This window comes from Accipiter gentilis, chromosome 3, assembly GCF_929443795.1.
Source record: "Accipiter gentilis chromosome 3, bAccGen1.1, whole genome shotgun sequence".
Taxonomy (NCBI): Eukaryota; Metazoa; Chordata; class Aves; order Accipitriformes; family Accipitridae; genus Astur; species Astur gentilis.
The window spans coordinates 7,470,335-7,490,919 of record NC_064882.1 but is presented as its reverse complement, the minus strand read 5'-3'; the positions used below and the strand labels follow the sequence as shown (position 1 = coordinate 7,490,919).

General features: G+C 37.3%; 1 protein-coding gene across 5 annotated transcripts in view; it reads left to right on the top strand.

Annotated features, from left to right (window-relative positions):
- Positions 1–20,585, top strand: part of GLRB (glycine receptor beta) — a 56,479-nt gene that overhangs the window by 12,331 nt on the left and 23,563 nt on the right. For all 5 annotated transcript variants that reach the window (XM_049833829.1, XM_049833820.1, XM_049833845.1 and 2 more), the window contains exons 3-7: positions 2,649–2,755; positions 5,355–5,422; positions 13,273–13,502; positions 16,897–16,979; positions 19,671–19,811. In XM_049833829.1, the coding sequence (XP_049689786.1) occupies positions 2,649–2,755; positions 5,355–5,422; positions 13,273–13,502; positions 16,897–16,979; positions 19,671–19,811 (629 nt within the window). The remainder of the gene's footprint in view (positions 1–2,648; positions 2,756–5,354; positions 5,423–13,272; positions 13,503–16,896; positions 16,980–19,670; positions 19,812–20,585) is intronic.

Below are 20,585 nucleotides of genomic sequence, written 5' to 3'. Positions count from 1 at the left end.
TGCCTTTTTAATAGTTAAATGAACATTCTTTTCTGTCTTGTTCCTGCTACAAAATGGAAAATAATCTTAACATTTAACTTTATGTTTTCCTATTGTCCAATTAGTGGTAACTGCAAGAAAAGCATACAAAGCTGGTTTATGATTTTTCTGTAGCAACCTGTTCATTGGTAAAGGTCATTGCTGAAAACTGAACACAAATTTCAAAATTACAGAAATAGAATAGAATAGAATAGAATAGAATATTTCACTTGGAAGGGATCTACAATGATCATCTAGTCCAACTGCCGGACCAATTCAGGAAATAAATTAGTTCTTTTGCATAATGATCCAAATCGAAGTCAAATATAAAAAGCTATAAACACAACCCCAGGAGAATTGTTTGAAGGTGAATTTATCAATTATTCAAAGGGGTTAGAATACCTATTGCTATTTAATCACTCTAATATTAAATTAGCAGAGGTTTATTGTCCACGGAATAAGGACATACTAGTGGAATTTCACATACATTACTAAAAGTAAAAAATTTCTTGTGTTATTAGTGGACCATTTATCTCTGGATAAGTTCTGACAGAAAAAGTAGTTCACCTGTGTGGTTGTTAAATACCACAGAGGATTTAGTGCATTTGCAAGAGATGGTTGGGGAATTATGTACTGCAGCCACTGTACAATTTTTTCTCGTCCTGTATGTTATAGTTTAAACTATACTCATGGATACACACTTTTTGGTAGCTGTATCTCTGGGTAGCCTTCAGAATTCATACTAATCCTGCTAATGACTGGTGGGTAGTCCGAAATTTCAAGGAGGGCTGGGTGGTTATTTACCATTGTAGCTGACTTTAGATATACTTTTCTCCTTCATGTATAACGTCAAGCAAATATGAGCAAATAGTTGAACAGATGTGCAGCTTTAGGTTTCAGAAATAATCTTGAATACAATAGGGAAAACAGAAAACTGATTATTTTGTTTCTGAAGGATAAAATGCTCAAAGGGTATCAAGGAGACTAGAGAATAGAATGCAGTTATGTTTTCATAAATGGTTGACATGTTTTTAATAATAGGTAACTCCTTCATAGTTCTATTTATAAATATTTTAGCTGTTAAATGTTAACTGAGGATATTAAATCTCATTGTGAAGGCATAAGTGCTACCAAGGCAGCAGATCTTGTTCATTTGCTCCTGTTTCCCTTATGGTTTGAGTTAAATCAGTTGATTTTAAAGGTGGGTTATTCATAAAAGCTCTGCAAGGGCTAGGATTTGGTCTCATCTCTGGTCTTCAATCAAATAGTGATATCATGCAATGGTGACAGTTATTAATTAATTAATTTATTTCCCAGTCGTCAATAAGGAAGATGCTACTATAATTGGACATCTTAAAATCAGGAGGTCTGATACATTCATACAACTCTTTTTTTTAAACTGGCCAAAAGCCTTTTGGAGAGTTAATATTTTCTTCAGTAAATGTTTGGATAATGCAGAAGTCCCAGAGGACATGAAGGAAACTGAAGGATGAGAAGAAAACTAGCAGTGAACCAAGGTGTTATAAAGAATAACCCATAGGTCTGTCAGGCTGACATTGATATAGGAAAGAATAATGAAAAAAAGAAATTAAGCAAGGTAAAGGAGGCAATGACAGCTGATACTGATTATGGAAAACATTCGAGAAATAAACTGGATAATTTTTTAAAATATTTTCATACATTTGTTTGCTAGAGGTAAGTGTTGATGCATATGACTTATGCCTCTGTAGGGTGTTTGTCTTATTTTTATATGGCATTTTGGTTACTAAATTATAATGACAGAAAGTCAGCAGAGTAGTTGTCATAAAAAGGATGGAAAAGTGATTACAAGACAGGATTCAAAATCGGAAAACACCGCTGAACAGGTTCTACAGACAGCATACAAGTTCATTTACATGACATTATCAGCCTGCTAGGTGCTGAAAGTACATGGCGTGGGGACTTATGCACCCTTATTTCTTTTTATTACACTCAGTTTCATCTTACTCTTGTAGCTACATTTACGTGTCCCAGGTTCTTTTTAATTTTAGCGATGGTTTTAACTCACAGCACAATAACAGCAAGGTAAATGGAGATGTTTAAATTCCCCCTGCAAAATCAGAGGAGAGTCCAAGGCCTCGTTTTCCATAAAAATGCTTTTATTAGCACTTGACAAGGAGATTATGCAATGGCTCCAGCTCTCGGTGGAATAGCTGGCGCTGGCATGCGAGAGCAGGAGACTGCCAAAAGCCTCTGCATGGTTTGGCACCGATGAAGTGGCTGTCAGTTTACTTATGTTCCTAATCTGACAGTCACTAAAAATAGTCCAGGTGGCTGCTTTCTACTGATGAAGAAATCATGTCCTTCTGGATATTTATGTTAGGAGGGAAGGGAACAATTAGTGAATTGCAGTTTATTTACTTCCAAGTTTAACAGTTAAAGCTATATAGGAGAGCTTTCATGTTTGTTATAGTTTCTTGAAAAATACTGAACCATCACAAGGAAAAGAAGGCTATCCAGTGTGGAAGGTGAAATACCAAACCTGTTTTGCTCGTGAAATGGCATTTATGGCATGACTTTAAAATGACTTAAGTTTAAGCACACAGTTATTTCTGTCTTAATAGTAACTAATGCACTATTTTTTTTTACAGCCAACAATCAGCTGAAGACCTTGCAAGAGTACCTGTTAATTCTACCAGCAATATCTTGAATAGGCTATTGCTCAGTTATGATCCCAGGATAAGGCCTAATTTCAAAGGTTGGTCAGATATTTCAGCCTTTTTTTTAATCTTTAGAATTTAACGTTTGCTCTTTTCACACCTAGAAAATTTATATAGGGATAATATTCACAACCTACATTTCTGTATTGTATTTTTTTTAAAATGGAAATTTCCCTAGATAGTGTGAAACTGCAGAAGGTACTTAACCTTTTGAGCTGAAAGGTAATATGTTAGGATTTCATGATCATAATAGTATGTGATGCTTTATTATCATTATTATTATTATTACTACTATTAATTTATAAAAGGTTTTTTTAAAAACAGAATTAGATTTTATAGAATAAGTTTTTAAAATGTCTTTTTATCCCTACATTTTAGTTAGACTTTAGTGGTATCTCCACTTTACAGTATTTTAAAACATCAAAATTCTCTATAGACATCCTTTAAGATGACTTTATAAAATTAGGATCAGCAATATCACTATTTGGAAACCATACAGTTATTAAATCCTTTAAAGATATCTTAGTAATACAGCTTACACACTTTGGGGTTTCAAATAGGTAATGAATTTAAACACTTTCTCTAAATTTAAAACATCTCCCTGGTAGTCAGATGTAGGAATCTTCCAGGTAGGCAAATGTGATTTCCTTACATATGCAGAAAAGGTTGGAATACATATTCTCTGCAAAACCTCTAACAACTCATACAGCTCTAAGTTACACTTCTCAGGAATTAGATTATCTCCCTGCTGGAAAAAGACATAGACAATTTTATTGCATTACAGACACTGCAGTTTACATACATCAGTTCTTTCATTTTAAAACTTACATTTAATTAAATGTACATTAAGAGATATTTTAACTTGCATATCAATAGTTTGAGAAATTTGGAAATCTATAATCTTTATTGTGCTTTTGAAGAGATCATTTTCAGATGTTCTGTTTCGCTGAGTTTTAGAAATGTATTAAACTCAGTTCTCAGCAATTTTCCTGTTTCTTTCTGATTTTCTGTAGAATCATATTTATATGTTTTCAGCACTGAGCCTTGTCACAAAGAATAAATGTCCAGCCTCTGTTCTACCTGTTCTTCAGCATGATCAGCTTGTAATCACAAAGCATGTTGCAGATTGCTTTATATTTTTGATAACCCTGCTGGCAGTCTGGTAGGAATGAAGACGGAAGGAAAAGGGAGGACATGTAACGTTAACTCACAGGAAGGTGGAAGAAAAAGAACATTTTCTGACAAGTGGTTTGCCCATGTTGAAATGTTCCTCACACATGAGTGACTTTCTTGGATGGCACTTCCTATTCAAAACTGGAAGAGATGGTACACTCTTGGCTACTAGTGTTGTGGTGGGTGCTGTGTCACACACATCAGGCATTAAACAAAGTATTATGCTTATTGCATAACCAAAAGCATCACACTTAACTGGTCTGATTTAAAAAAACCCAACAAAACACAAACTGATATAACTGAAAAAAAGTGAAATTTATCTTAGTGATTTTCTGGTCAACCAAGAGAATGATTTTGAATTTATGTAAAATATACACCAAAATATTTTATGCAGATGAGCAAACTATAAGATGAGTCATATATTACTTTGTACTGTATTTACTTTGTGAAAATAGTCTTCATATATTCTTACATTTCTTTTGTTGCTGAAAATAGGAAGAAACCACTAAATTAAGTACTCGTAACAGTGAGATCAGATACATGCATCTAATGTACATACAGACACTCAACATATAGGTGCTAAATAAAACTAGTGGACCATAATTAGTTGTCACAACCATCAGGCCACTTCTCCTTGCTTCGTGATAACTCTCTGTTAACACCAGATTAAATGACTGCCAGTCAGTTCCCGCAGGGTGACAGAGGGCGAATGTAGCAGCTGTTACCCCATCCCTCTTCAACTACAGGAATCCTGGCTGTGGAAAAGAGGAAAAAATACAGGCCATCTTGATAACTTCACAGCTGCTGGCTTCTAGAAGTTTTTCTTGGCAAGTTAGTAACCACTGTAAAATAGAGCAGCTTTCCAACTCTCTTGCACCAAGGCGAGATAGCTATGAAAGCTGCATGCAGCAATTTTTATCTGCCTGTATTCATACTTTACAGTTATGTACTTGACTTGCACAAAGAAGTATCCTCTTACAATATAAGTAAACGTCTCATCATAAATCATAAACAGGTAAATTGGGATGATAGATCATCATCATGACCTTGGCAGTTAAAAGTGTCTGCTGCTAGAAATGTGAATTACCTCTATCCATTAAACCATGTGTGAAAGTAACTGGACTGTGCATTCTGTGATAACAGAAAATCATGGAATTCAAAAATTATTCAAATTTGTCATCTGTGAAATGCTTTAAGCTTAGCACTTTGGACTAAGGATTTTTTTTTTTTCTGTTTTCTTATCACTAGGTTGAAAAGAGTTTTTTCTATTGGCTTTCAATGGAAGTAGATAAAACCACAGCTTTTGAAAACTGTTGTATACTAACTTGAAAAGATAGAGTTGTATGACCCTATAAAAAAAATTTTCACATTGTGATACCATTATAAAGGAGCTTTAAATGAAAGATAATGTACCTTTACCGGTTTGTGCAGTTCACTAGAAATCTTTTTTTTTTTTTTTTAAAGGAATTCCAGTCGATGTTGCAGTCAACATCTTCATTAACAGCTTTGGGTCAATTCAAGAGACAACTATGGTAAGACTGAAAGGAAATTAATATAGCACACACGGAGATTTTATTTTTAAATTAAATTTCAGGCTGAGCATTATGAACTACAAAGTAGAAATTATTGTTATGATTGTGGACACTGAGAACTGAGTTAATGAGGTTAGTGATAGACTGACTGCGCTTTATGCCATAAACCTATTGATCTATTTCACTCTATATTTGTCCACAGATTGTTAGAGCTTTTAGAATCTGATGTATATGAAAGCAAATCCATGGTTTCTAAGATGCAAGAATTACACTTGTTTCCATAATTTATTAAATTCAGGGGAAGAACATATTTGGTCGCATGAATTAAGTAATCTTCCTGAGAGTTAATATATAGGTTGCTTGGTGTATTACTAAAGAAAATACTAGGACTTTATATGAGGGAAAAAGAAAATACATGCATAAGGCTGAAGCATACAGGTTCTCTGTTTTGTGTAGACCTGAGGATAGGAGTAAATTGTGGAGGAATAGAAGGAGAAGGACTAAAGGAGTAAACCATCAATGACCATACTCTTACTCCTGTTTATTTAATGTGTGAGAGAGATAAACTGAGGAGTGAGGTTTTTAAAAATGTGTTTCCAGTTCAGTCAGAAAATGTCAACATGTCAATAACAGCACCAAATAATCCTCATTACAATTTTGACTTTTTTTGTTTCTTTAGGAAATAAAATCTATTTCAAAATAAGAAGTCATTTCAGCAAAGCCTTTCCAATATTTTGGCACTTGATGATTTTTTTTCTCAATAGCATTTCCAATAAATACTATCAAAAATATTGCCAAAAAAATGACATGGAATTGTTGAAGATGTTCTGACCCGATCAGGGTTTTTCTTTTGTGTAAAAAAGAGGGGAGTACACCATGTCTCACCAGTATGTGGGAAGCCACAGCCGGGGCATGCACTCAGAGTGGGAGTTCTGACACGCTCCCTGAGCATCCCATTTAGAAATAACTTTGGTGATCTGCTGCATCCAAAGCATTTAGGCAGTTTGCAAAATCAGGCTGCTTTTTTCAGTGCTTTGACTAAAGCAGCATTCCTATTCTTAATGCCACAGAAGCAATAAACCATAATACAGCTAATAAATAATAAAACACCTTTTGTTGGTGGTGAAAGTAAGTACCCACTTAAAATTCAGAACCAGCTTACATGATACCCTAATGACATTTCAGTAGGACTGCGGAGCTGCTCAAAGTTAAACATATGTGATGGCTGAAACAGCTTTTGAACAGCTTGGCCAGAAATTTCTGTGTTATTAAGTAGGAGTGAATAAAGATTTAGATTTGATTGCAAATGATAGTTGGTGAACTAATGGCATTAGTGGGAAGTGATATTAAAACAAAGAATGTAGGTATGCCGAAGATTCGCTGAGATTTATTTCCGAAAACAGAAGGGGGACTGAAGTTTAAAGAGGGGCAGGGAGGAAGAGCAGGAAAGTAGGAGTAAGATAACTGTCTAAGATGGCAGGTATGTTAGGCCAGATGGCCCTTTCAAGTTTCTGAAGTTTATTGCATGCTCTTAAAAGTGACTTTTACAGAGCCTTTTTTACAATTCACTCAGATCCAAATAGTAACAAAACATGAATGTAAGGAGTGTGGTTCCCCCCCCAGATTAAATATGCTCTCTGCAGCAATGGATGTATGCCTGTCCGTGAATTCCTGATATGGTCACTCACAAATTTACTAGGATGTTCTGTAAGATAAGTCATGGTCTCCTCCATATTTCAGAACTTCAGACACCATCCTTGCTTTAATTTATGCTTTTATTTAGATTTCTACATCGAGCCAATCACCATGATAGCTAAGCATGTTTATGTGAAGCGTGGATTACTTCTTGGTTGCCTTAATGTATCACAGGAAGCGCTGACAAAAGAAATGGTCAATCTGTTCTTCCACATAGCAGTTGGGAAACTATTCCTGCTGCAGCGGGTGTTGGGTCCTATGGACATTCAGGAACTACTGCCCTCTTGGGGATAGGCTGGTACTTGTCTTCAGATGGTCTGGGTAATGCATAAGATAGTAGAAGTCCCTTAAAGTAGGAAAAAACTGTTACGTCCAGAATCACAGCAAAAGTGTTTCCTGGAGCTGAGGCACTAAGTCTGTGAAGGACCAAAGGGGCCTCTTGCATTCAGAAAGGAGAGATATTTGCAGGCAGTGACAGAACTGCTGAAAAAGGTTGGTCAGTGCTGGAGAAGAGAGTGGCTGTCTGCATCTCTACTGTCTCAGGTGTTTGTGTGAATTACAAGACATATTGATTTTTTGGCTGTTTCTAAAGTTACCAGAAGCTACTAAACTGGTTGGAGTGATATCATTACTGGTACCAAAATCTGTGAAATAATATATTTCTAAGTATTTCAGTTGATGAAGTATCATGATGATTCTTGGCTCTGGTGCCACTTCTGGCTGTAATGGCTGAATTCATAGGTTTTTGCAAAACCTACATGGAGGTAAAGCATCCTGTTTTAGCCATGCTAAAGGGACGATTCCTTCTTTTGGGTGATGGAACGATGGGGAAAAATAACCATGGGTGCCAGGTGATTGGCAGTGAGGTGGTGGTAGAGGGCCCAACAAACAAATGTGTAGAGTGCCAATGAGAAAAGGCCATTTGGCATGCTGATCTCCTTTTGTTCAGAAGGATGTTAAAAGAGATGCAGAAGGAAATATCTTCAACAAGATGTCCTGTATCCCACTCTTAGACCCTTCTCTGAAATAGCCAACTCTGGGCTTAATGTCTGGAACTTCTAACTAGTCAACAGGATCCCACAGTGTCCCTCATCTTGACATCATGGTGGCTGGTTCTGATGGTTCCTCATGTATTTCAGGAATCCCACAAAATTATTTTCAATTATTTTTGCTTTCTGTCCTTCTGGTCCCATGACGATTGCATTCTTAGCTCTGCAGTTGGCTCATCCTCAACAGGAAAGAGTAGAGATTACCTCCCACTGAGGTAGAGTCTACTTAGTTTTAAAAGAGAAGGGATTTTCTTTATAGAAAAGCATTGACAGATTTAAAGTAATATTGGTTTGAAGTAAGATAGGACCCATATTGTGGATCCTATGCCCAGAAGCCTGTATTGCTTTAATCAAGTCCTTGTGAAGAAACTGAAGGGCAAATGTTTGCTCTGTGTCTAGAAAGGGTAGTGTTCATATTGTGTTGCTGAATACTCAAGAGAATTATGACTTTTTCTCACACGTATCAAACAAGTTACCTGGAAAAACTAAACAAAAAATTAGTTAACTACAGAGAGAATAAGAATTTGTACAGGTAAAATGGAGAAGAGCTTATACCAGGGTGGGTACCTTCCAGTAAGCTCCCTTTGTTTTGAATCTTGTCACTTGTTTCCTTCTAGCCCATTAGACTCCTTGTCTACGATCCTCATGCTAACTCCGCTTCTGATTTTGCAGATGTTTTTTTAGACTGCAGATTTGCGGGATAATGTGGTGATTATGTCACATTTAGAAACTGTTCTAGACGGATGACCAGTCAAGGATTCCTAGGGAAAGATGCTTTCTGGTATAAATACCTATAGGGCTATAATATTTTAGCTGTGCTGATAATCTGTCTACAGAATCTGTATTCAAGGTTTGTACTTGCAGCGTAACCTTTCTTCACTGACTCAAATGGCAAAACACCACTTCCTCCTTCTTCACTTAGAAACCTTGCAGAAATGTCTTTTTAGTATTTATGTATATAAAGGAAAATTCGGTTTCCTTGTTTTAATCTGAAAGATGCCATTTTCTACTTTATTAAAAGACAGTGCTATTATGCTTCTTTTCTTTGTATGAGTGCAGTTCATGTAGAAAAAACCTTTCATGATCTTCTGTGTGCTCCAGTTTGCAGAGAGTGATGTATTGGCTATGCCTGGTTTCTGGCCTGAGGAGTTTTTCTGGCCACATGCCCACTGTTTCGTAGGTTTCATTTGAAATATTTCCTAGAATGCCTTCCCTTCTAACCTCCCTGAGAACAACTTGCCTTCTGTTGGAGTTTCATGGGAAAACAAAGCCCTGTAGAATCCTTCTGTGATTCTTTTTACCTGCCAGGTTCCTCCTAGCTCTAATGCTGATAAATATCTCTTTCACCCCCTGCCCCTAGTTTCAAGCTTTTTAATTGCTGTTATGGGTTTGTGTGGTGGGGTTTGGGTAGCAGGGGAGGTGCTGCAGGGCCGGATCCTGTGAGAAGCTGGTAGAAGCTTCCCCGGCTCCCAGTGAGACCCACCTCTGGCCAGGCCGAGCCCATCAGTGACGGTGGTAGCGCCTCTGGGAGAACAGATTTAGGAAGGGGAACCTGCAGTGAGTGGGGGGATTGGAACGTGAGAGGAACCCCTCTGCAGACACCGAGGTCAGTGAGGAAGGAGGGGAGGAGGAGCGCCGGAGGAGGGGGTGCTCCTGCAGCCCTGGTGAGACGGCAGGCTGTGTCCCCCCCTGCAGCCCATGGAGGGGAGCAGGGGAGCAGGTGCCCACCTGCAGCCCGGGGAGAGAGGAGCCCATGCTGGAGCAGGGGGATGCCCCCCGAGATGGCCGGGACTCCATGGGAAAGGCCACACTGGAGCAGTCTGTGCCTGAAGATCCGTGGCCAGCGGAAAGAACCCATGCCAGGGAATTTGGTGAAGGACTGAAGCCAGTGGGAGGGACCCCAGACTGGAGCAGGGGAAGAGTGAGGAGTCCTCCCCCTGAGGAGGAAGGAGCAGCAGAGACAAGGTGTGATGAACTGACCCCAACCCCCATTCCCCGTCCCCCTGCACCGCTGGGGAGGAGGAGGTAGAGAGAAACGGGAGTGGGGTTGAGCCAGGAAGGAGGGACAGGTGGGATGAAGGTGTTTTAAGATTTGGTTTTACTTCCCATTATCCTTGTTTTGATGGGATTGGTAGTAAATTAAATTGGTTTTGTTTTTTCTACAAGTTGAGTCTGGTTTTTGCCTGTGACCGTAAGTGGTGAGTGATCCCTCCCTGTCCTTGTCTTGACTATCGAGCTTTTCTTTATATTTTCTCCTCATCCTACCCAGGCTGGAGTGGGAGGAGTGAGCGAGCAGCTTTGTGGTGCTTTGTTACCAGCTGGGCTTAAACCACGACAATTGCTATTTGACTCTCCTTTATTATAAAATGCTGATCATTCTGCAATATTTAAAGAATGTTTGTAAAATGTATAGGAGGAAGACCATGTGCTTCATGCAGACCACTTCTTCAACCCCTGTTGAACCTAACTGTAGTGCACATACTGAATCTTAAAATTCATTGCCAAAATTTGAGAGGACTGGTTGCAGACTTCTTTCAAAATAGATTTTTACCAGATCATAATCTATACTGCTACCAGATGCCGTAATAGTTCATATTCTTCTAAGAAGAGCCCTTCTGCACATCATTGTCTGGCTAACCACAGTTTTGTATCCTGACATCTCTGTGTTTCCTTCTATGTTTTCTGTATTGCCTCAAGTATGTGGTGGCCTTCCTCTCCAAGTACTCCCTGTCATAAGTTTCTAGTCATTTAGGTAGGTCTGAACCTACCTATTTTAGGTTAATGGGAATTTTCTTCCATTGACTTAAATGGGAACAGAATCAAGTTCTTAAAATGTCACAACATCCTGTTGTTTGGTATATTTAAGTTCATTTGTAATAGAGCAAGGAAGGAAATAAAATAGCATCCACCTGATCTTACTGCCAATTCTTATTTTGCCAGTGCATTCTGCTTTTCAGTGATATAAACATCTCCTTCTGAATGGTTAAGCTGAAGGCAAGTGGTAGACACTGCTTATCATTTGCCTATGGCTTTGAGAAGGCATCTTATTTTGTTAAAACTAGGGTAGTACACTTGTTTATGGGGAAATTAATTTTGGTGTAATGAATAGTGTAATGCTTGTGAGCATGAACAGTATGCAGTATTTATCTCATATGGTTTAAAGTAATTGTTTTCACTGAGATAAGAAGTGCATATGGAATGGGAACTTCAGCAAGAAGCAAGTAAAGTAAATTTTCAATTATATACGTATAATTGAAAAAATGCTTTCTGAGATAATGACCTGAATTCCCTCCTGTTCTGAAGCTTCTCTATGAGAGCCTTCCAGTACAAAGTCACTTCATGTTAACTATTATTTTATACTTCTTCTTTACTTTGACAAGATAATATAGGTCTTTGTATAAATCAGAGTCAGACTACATATTTTTTCAAAAACAAACTGCCAGCCAGTAACATCTCTCAGAACTATGCATATTAATAAATATCGCCTCAGTTCTTTCTACTTAGTTTTGATGCTTTGTTTTTCCTTACAACGCAGTAAAGGAAAATATTACACAGTATAGCATAATAAAGAAATACCTGGGCTAATCTGACTGGTGGACTGGATGTGGGAAAGTGGGCACCGTATTCCAATTAATGGGATAAATCAACAGGGTAAATTATTCTGCATGAGGTCTTAGCCAAGTGAACTACTTCTTGTTGGAGTTAGCATGACTTTCTCAACATGGCATTTGCTTTGGGCTGTAACTGTATACATTGCAGTACAACAGAAGACAACTCACATTGTATCAACAGAAAAATGTGTTAGAAAGAGGGCACTAATGTGTAAAATAAACAACTTTATAAAATCGGATTGTTATGCAGAATACATTGACAAACGAAAAATATGGTGAGAACTCACTGATTTCTAGGATTTTGCTGTAATTGTAAAGCACTAGCAGTGTTTTCACTGCTTTAAAAGACGCAGCCTTTATCTCAGGATGCTTGGTACCTAATAGACAATTATGAAGAAACAAAACACACCATAGAAGACAACTAGGATGACTGGAGATAGAAGTTATCTTACATATAGAATTTTGGTTTATTTGTGTTGGTTTTTTTTTTTACTTTATTTCGACAATACCTTTGTTCTTTTTCTGTATGTGATCTGCCTAGTTTACATATACATAAAAAAGAGGCACTGACTTAAATGGAAATGTAAAAAGCAAAAAGACTTAGAGGTAAGACTGAAAAATCATAACTGACATACCGGGTCAGATTTTTCCTTTGGATGCACACAGCTTTCACTAAGGACGGAACACATGCGGGTATCGTTTTGCCCTGAGACACATGCTACTCCAATTCCCAAAGGCAAAATTAGGTTCTCAGTGAGCATGGCTCTACTACTGTCCATCCTTAAGCAAGAGTCCTGCTGAATCCAGAAGGAAGTTTCTTCTGTGTAAAGCCTTGATTTTGTCTCTTTGAGACCTGTTCTGTTTCTGCTTTCATACAGGCTAACTCAGTACTTGTGTCGCAAGCTGGCATCAGTTTTCCTGTTACCAAAATAATCCCAAATAACTGTTACAGGGTCTGAGGCTGTATTCTGGGTGTGTAGTGTAAAATCTATTATCTACCTGGACTGTTTTTGGCTTTTATAGTGTAATATTTTGCCATCAGTGTGCCACTTAACGAAATGGAGAATAAGCTGGAATTTACACTCACAGGATATCCTGACAGAAGTGATAACCGAGCCTGCTGCCTGCAGCAATTTAGGGTAGTTGAGCTATGGCCTCCCTCTGCCCTGCTGCATGCTTTTCTCTGCACCTAGGAAACAGGGGGCTACTATCAAGGGGATGCGAAAATGATTAGGGGGGGGGACAATTTGGTCCTTTTTTTAAAGAAAGTTACTATATTCAGAACATGAGTGAGACACCATCTACATATTTGTAGTAAAGTCTATTACCCTTAACACTTATTAATGTCATTTGAATAGTGATGACCATCTTTCTGATAGAAAAATCAGGGCATAAATTGTTGTTCTCTTCAGAGTCTGATAGAATTGTTTTCTTTCTCCGTGGGTTTTTGGCTAGAGTTTTGGCTAGTCTAATATTTATGTATTCTTCCCATCAGGATTATAGAGTCAACATCTTTCTAAGACAGAAGTGGAATGACCCCAGACTCAAACTGCCCAATGATTGGAGAGGTTCAGATACGCTGACAGTGGACCCAACTATGTTTAAATGTCTTTGGAAGCCAGACTTATTCTTTGCAAATGAAAAAAATGCTAACTTCCATGATGTCACACAAGAAAATATCCTTCTTTTTATATTTCGGGATGGGGATGTCCTAGTCAGCATGAGGTATTTTATAGATATATTACTACTCTTTTTTCAAATGACTTGATATGAGATATAATATGCTGTGTTAGACTTAGTAATGTAATACAGTTTATGACTAATATTTACATTTATATGATAGTTTGTAAACAATACTACAATAAATTAAATGTGTGTAAAGAAACCAGATGAAGATGCTTTAAAACTTGTCAGTTGATAGCAGAGCAGGTACGAGAAATTTGAAGTGTATGTACATTTTTATGTCATGTTAAGCTAACACATTAAGTAAACTAGTGTTATTGGAAGCAAAATTTAAACCCTTTTGATAATTGCTTAGATTCCTGGAAGCACAATGAAATGGATAAGATATCTGAAGTAAAGCCTTCAGCAAAACAATATAATTTGCACACCACTTGAATTTCTATGTCAGCTAAAGAAAATGATGATTACTTACTAATGATATAGGGAAAGGCAGAAATTACAAAATTTGTGAATATAAATTTTTTGTAAAAGTACTGGGACATAATCCTGAATAAGTTCTGTGCCTTACTGGATGTAGTTTTTTTCAGAAGACCCCAAAATATTGTTTAATTCCATTGGAATTAATGCATACATTTTAATGGTTTGACTTGGTTTATCGAAGGTATACACCATGCCATAAAAATAATCATCCACTGAAAATAGCAAATTAGTTGATTAAAAAGGATGTCACAGTGAATTATAGATCTGGAGAGTTAATAGACACAATGATTTGTAGAGATTAGGCTCAGTTTCCTAACAGTGAGTGAATTTTCTTCTGGTGTGAATTGCAACATATTGCCCTGATAGAGGAAAAACTGATTACCTGAATATACTGCAACTTTACCTTTAAGAGGGAATCACTTCTGAAGTTATGGTCACATGAGCTATTTCGTCCTGGACTAGAATTGGCTAGAAAAAAGAAAGAAGGTGGGAGAGTCTGGGTTCTTTTTTGCCCCTTCCAAATAAGGATGAGAAAACTCAGTCTCAAGACTTTTGCAGATACTGATCAGAAAAGAAAATATGTTGGGCAGTCAAAGCATTTGGCTTTGATTTGCTCACTCTGAAGGTCCTGGTTCTGATTTCAGTTGTTCCTGTAGCAGGTTTTGAAGTCTGTAGAAATTAATATTTCAAAATAGAAAATCACTTTCAGCTATAAAAGAAACTTCTCATTTGAAACAGCAAATGTTAAATGAAACATTGATACTTTTTTCAAATATTTTTTGAGGTTGCAGCTATTCATAAATGAGCTTATTTCAGGCAATAGGTTAGGTTAGTGAATAGTGAATATTGAGTTAATACTAATAGAAGGGTTTCTGATGGAAAAATTCTCCTCTGAAACTTCCAAATAACATAACCAAATTCAGTAAAGTTTGAAATTGATGTTGTCCTCTAAAAATATTCTGTGGATTTTAGTAATACACTATCTTCATAAATTATATGTATGCAGGTAAGATTAATTTTTTGAGGCACTGAGGTTTGGTGACATGCTACTAAGATTTTAATTTTAAAAAATATATAATTGCTATGCCTTGTATTTTTAGTTTACAGAGATATTACACATATAAACGGATCTCCAGTTATCAAAATATGTGAATGATAAAATGCATGTGAGAGAAAGCTGTTGCCTCCATAAACAGCTAAGAATTAGGAAACTGAATGTAGGAGTAAACAGCTGGTGCTTGCATGAGGGGAAGTGAGCAGTAGAGTCCCACAGAAAAATCTCTTCTGGGTCCTGTGCTGTTCAACATAAATCATCTTGAAAACTGAATTGGCAGGCACTTTTGATGATGCCAAAATATTCAGGATAGTAAAGGTAAGAGAAAACAGTGAGAATTACAAATTAATCTAATCACTAGGCAACAAGGTATGAGATGAAATTCAGTGTAAATAACTGAAAATCATGCATGTGGGAAATAATTATTTTAACTTTATATAAAAACTGATTGGTTTTGAGGTGGTTATTACCAGCTAGGAAAACAACCCTTGGGTCATAATGGCTAGTTCTCTGAAAATGTCAGCTAATGGCTCTGTGCTGGTTGAGAAGGTGAATTGAATTCTAGGAAGTATTAGGGATTAAAGAGAATGTCATGCCACTGTATAAATTCATGCTATACTTGCATCTTGAATACAAGCTGCAGTTCTGGTCTTCCCACTGCAAGAAGGCAGGCAAGTATGGTCAAAGGCATAGAACTGCATCCTTGTGAATAACAGCTAAGCAAAGCAGAACTTTTCACACTAGAAAAAACAAGACAATTGAGGTGGTAGCATAGAGGTCTCTAAATCATGAATAGCACAGAGAGAATGGATGGACATTGATTTTCCACCTTCTTTTCCAGTAAAAGAACTATGAGACAGGCTCCAGATAGATAAAAGGAGATGATCAGAGTGTGTGCAGCTTAGCTATGGCATTCCTTGCTGCAGGATGCTGTGTATGATTAAAGTTGACACGGATTCCAGAAAGCAACTGAAAGCAGAGCAGCTTCTTGGAGGCAAAAAAAATCTGTTGGGGTCCCTGTCCTGGGTTCAGCTGGGATAGAGTTAATTTTTACAGGAACCTGGGAGGTGGGGGCATAGCCGGGGCAGCTGACCTGAACTAGCCAAGGAGCTATTCCATACCATGTGACATCCTGCCCAGTATAGAAATGGGGAGCGGGCCGGGGGGTGGTCTCTGTTTTCGGTGGGGGAAGTGGCGGAGCGTCGGGTCCCGGGTGGTGAGCAGTTGCACTGTGCATCACTCTTTTTGTATACTTTTTTTCATTAGTGCCGTTGTTGTTGTTATAATCTCTTTTGTGTTTGTCCCAGTAAACTGCCTTTATCTCAACCCTCGAGGTTCCAGTTTCTTTTCCTTTTCTCTCCTCCGTCTCCTCCCCATCCCACCGGAGGGGGGCGGAGGAGTGAGCGAGCGGCTGCCTGGTCCTTTGTTACCGGCCGGGCTGAAACCACGACAGTCCCTTAAATACTGAAGCATCACTTCTGGTTTAGGAAGTCCTTGAGGTGCAACTTTTGGGAGACTGCTGGATATCTGGTGAAATATCATTTCCTGATTGCTTTAGTGTCATAGTCTTCTTCAGGAGTCTGCCGTTGGCCACTGCTGGAGGCAGGACTCTGTTCTGTATGGAACTTTGGTTTAGTTATTTTTATGACTTATATGTATTTTGTCATGTAATAGTAGTTCTCTAATTTGTGAACTACTGTGTGTTTAAAACTCTCTATAAAAATTTATTATTGGACTACCAGAGATAGCTCAATTTCAAACTGCTATTTATTATAAGTTTAATTAATTTTTTTCTGCTATTTTAGAAGCTGAAAACGAACACCTGTGATTTTTTTTCTTATTGCCATCTACTACTTACATGGCAGCTCAAACTGTTTTTAAATTCAATTTCTTTATTTTCAGATTGTCTATTACTCTGTCATGCCCTTTGGACTTGACCTTGTTTCCTATGGATACACAGCGCTGCAAGATGCAATTGGAAAGCTGTATGTAAATCAGTCTGTGCATAAAAACAGTTGCCTTCTAGGCATGCCTGAGAATCAAACAAAAAATGATCAACTGTATTGCTCATGTCAACATTATTAATGAATCTTGAAATTAATATTCACTGGTTCCTACCAATGTACTTCTCCCTATCAAAAATGTTTCTTATGGTTATGACACCATGCAGTCTATTTTTAGCTTTTGCTATCAAACATAATGACAACTGATGAGTTTTATAAAAACATTTACAATAAAGTTAATAAAATGGAAACACATATCATTTGGAAAAAAGAATCCATGGTTTTCCAGTTAGTTTTAACTTCCACAACCTGTGTTGCTTTGTAGGTTGTTGGGGTCCAATTTATCCCCTTGCACTGATGCATGGTATCATTTGAAACTCGTTTGATACAGTACCAAAGGAAAAGTATTTGATGCCAATACATTGAGAGCATTTAGTATGAAACCTTTTGAAAGTGGTTTCAGGATGTGTTGTGGATGTAGTCAGGCATCTTTCCCTTACCAATCCTTCCCTGGTCTCTAGGTGATTTGATTTTATGAAGGCACAGGCAGGTCTCACCTCTGAAGGGCTTCATGCCATGCTGGAAGTTGCAGCCAAAATGTTTCTGAAACCCATCTTCTTTCCTGCACTCCAAGTGCAAGGGTGCCTACTCAATTACAGCCTTTTCCCAACACTCTGATCCCTGGTGATCCCACTTTCATGGTAATTTTGTTTTTCTGAGTAAGGACAAGTGTGGACCAGAGAGAAGGAAGGTGGCTTGCTCCAGCCAGCTCCTGGACAAAAACTTTGTTCAGTTGGTACTCCACCAGGTCTGGTGGGGAAGGTGCTGTCAGGGAAGGGAAGACAAAAGTGTAGAAAGAGCAAGGTTAATCAAAGCTGAGCAGGGCATCCCAGTGGGGACAACAGTAATAATAATATTAATAATGTTATCAGAGCTTTACAATTTTGTCATTGATTGCCAACATTTACCCTTCGAACTGTAGTAGTTTTGCCCATCACTAATATGTACGTACATGAGCTAAAGTAAACTCTTATAGTAAACCCAAATCAGTTTGGGGTTAAACTGGAATTAGACGGTAATACTAATGGAAGTTTGCTCAAGCTTTCTCAGTCTGGGTTGCTTTACAAGCATTGCAAGGCATAGTTATTCAAGGAAGAGCTACTCATAAAAAAATTATCAGTAACTTTATTTAAACAACCTTATTGTCTCTCTCCATGCTAAATTGTCATATTCAAATTCAGGAGGAATTTGCTTCTTTGGAAAGGCAGTGTGCACTAAACTTTCTTCTTTCTACCTTTTAATTCAGTTGGCAAAAGTAAGAATGGTACCCATGACTTTCTGTCTGTCCCTCCAGTTCCAGCAATGGGCTTGCTTTCCCTGTTAGCCATTGGCAGTTTTATTCTACTTAAGTTATTTTCAACTCAATATTTTATTTCTAGTTGCTAGATTTCCAAAACAAAAAAGGCCACCAGTTTTTACTAAGCTGTTCTTGTGTCTGCAGTTATGATACCCAGTTCCCTATAGACAAAAATTTCACTGTGCAGTAATTGTTATCATAAAGGATCTTGGCAGTTTTGTGATTTGCTGTGTGTTGTAAGGGACTGAGATTGATTTTATGAATGAAGCATTAAAACATCTATTTTTTTTTTATATTATCTTCCATCATGGAGCTTTGAGACATTGTGATTTTTATAAAGTTGTGAATCTTACAGAAGTTAGCTTATAAACAATTTACCTTTTTTAGTCACAGCTGTTTTTCAAAGGTAAAAAAAATAATCTGTCTAATGCCTCCAGAAAAAAGAATAGTTCTTTAAACAATTTTCAGAGGCTTTGAATTGCAAAACGCTGCATTCCAACTCCCATCCTTTTTGTTTCCCCATCTCTGTTCCCATTTAACACACATTATCTCTGTTTGAATTAAGTTAATCCTTAATAAACAGAAGGTAGCAGAAAAATGGCATGTAAAATCATAATTATGGTTATGCATATTTAATCAATATTGCTTTATGCTTGAATATTGTGAGCTTACCTTTCACTGCCTCTCACTTGGTGGTGTTGTATGTATCATGATTTAGACACTCACATGTATGCTGAAGCCTGTCCATACTCAGGAGATCATGAAGGCACTGAACTGATTTCAGTAGGACTACACATCTAAATTCCCGGTCAAGTATTTCCCGAATGGCAATGCTTTCATGAATCAGGGTCTTTAATCTGAACAACTAAGCAGAAAGGTTGTTTTACGCAAAACCCAAGATTCATCACAGTAATTGAGTTGTTAAATTCTTTTGAAGTTACTAGGACTTGTGAGGGCTGTTAAAGCTCAGTATATTTTTTGTGCTTTTGCTGAAGTAGAGTATGAATGAATACGGAGACTTCAAAGCTGTGGAGAACAGAGCTTTGCTTGCTTTGTTTAAACAGTAAGCACTGTAACAAACACCTCTTAATCAGTGCAATATTGCTGATAATGTAATGTTCCACCCACCAAGTCCTAATTTAGGCCTACATAAAAATTAAGTTGTGGATTATTTAATTTTTGTATTTAATTCTTTGAACAGGATATAGAAAGAAAAAGAGTGAAAGAAATACAATACATGTATGCTAGATTTTCTTGCAGAGCTTACTCTGATTGAGATGGTTCTTTAAATGATTATTATTATTTTGTTCTTGTAGTTGGTTACACAACTGATGACTTACGGTTTATCTGGCAGTCTGGAGATCCTGTACAGCTAGAGAAAATTGCTCTGCCTCAGTTTGATATTAAAAAGGAGGATATCGAATATGGTAACTGTACCAAGTACTATAAAGGCACAGGTAGGTAATATAAGTAATTTCCTTGGTAAAAAACTTAAAGCTTCCTTCAATTACTGTTTATAGTTAATGGTTAATATTCCTGTTCATGCCTTGCATTTCATGGGATAAAATAGATTACTTTTAACTAACAAGTAGTTCATATAATAGTAACTATCATATGTGATTACTGCAAACTAATTCAAATGTAGAAACATCTAGGTTGAAGATGAGATTAAATGTTTGTCTTGGTTTTGCTTACATGTCTTGTGATCTTACTATCACCATTTTGTTTCTATAGTCCTAATACCCATTTATGCTTGTAAGTGTCTAACTTTTCGGAAAGGATTTTCACATAGAATTATGCCAGTTGCAGCAAAGTAGGATGATTTTGGTTTTCCGGTCCGACTTTTGTTCCAGAATTGGATAGTATTAGAGTGTAACTTCACATGCTTCACCTGCAGGTTCTTCCTTTCTCTAAGTGTTTTGGAAAGTCTGTCATTATAGAAAGCTGCTTACAATCCTCGGCCCTGTATTTATTTCATCCTATGATTATTTTCTGAGTTTGGGCACAAATTTATCCAATGATTTTTGTACTCTGGCTTCTAATGATTTATCTTTTCTACCTTGATTGATTCCTGCTTATAATTATATCCAAAGTACTCACATACTGTGGCAACCACAAGACTTTCTAGAAGAAGAGAAGTCAGCAGGGTGTATTTTAAGTGAGTGCTCTTACATCATATGAATACACCTCCCTTTAAAACTCAGTGAGGATGGCTGTGGTGCTGCAGCTTC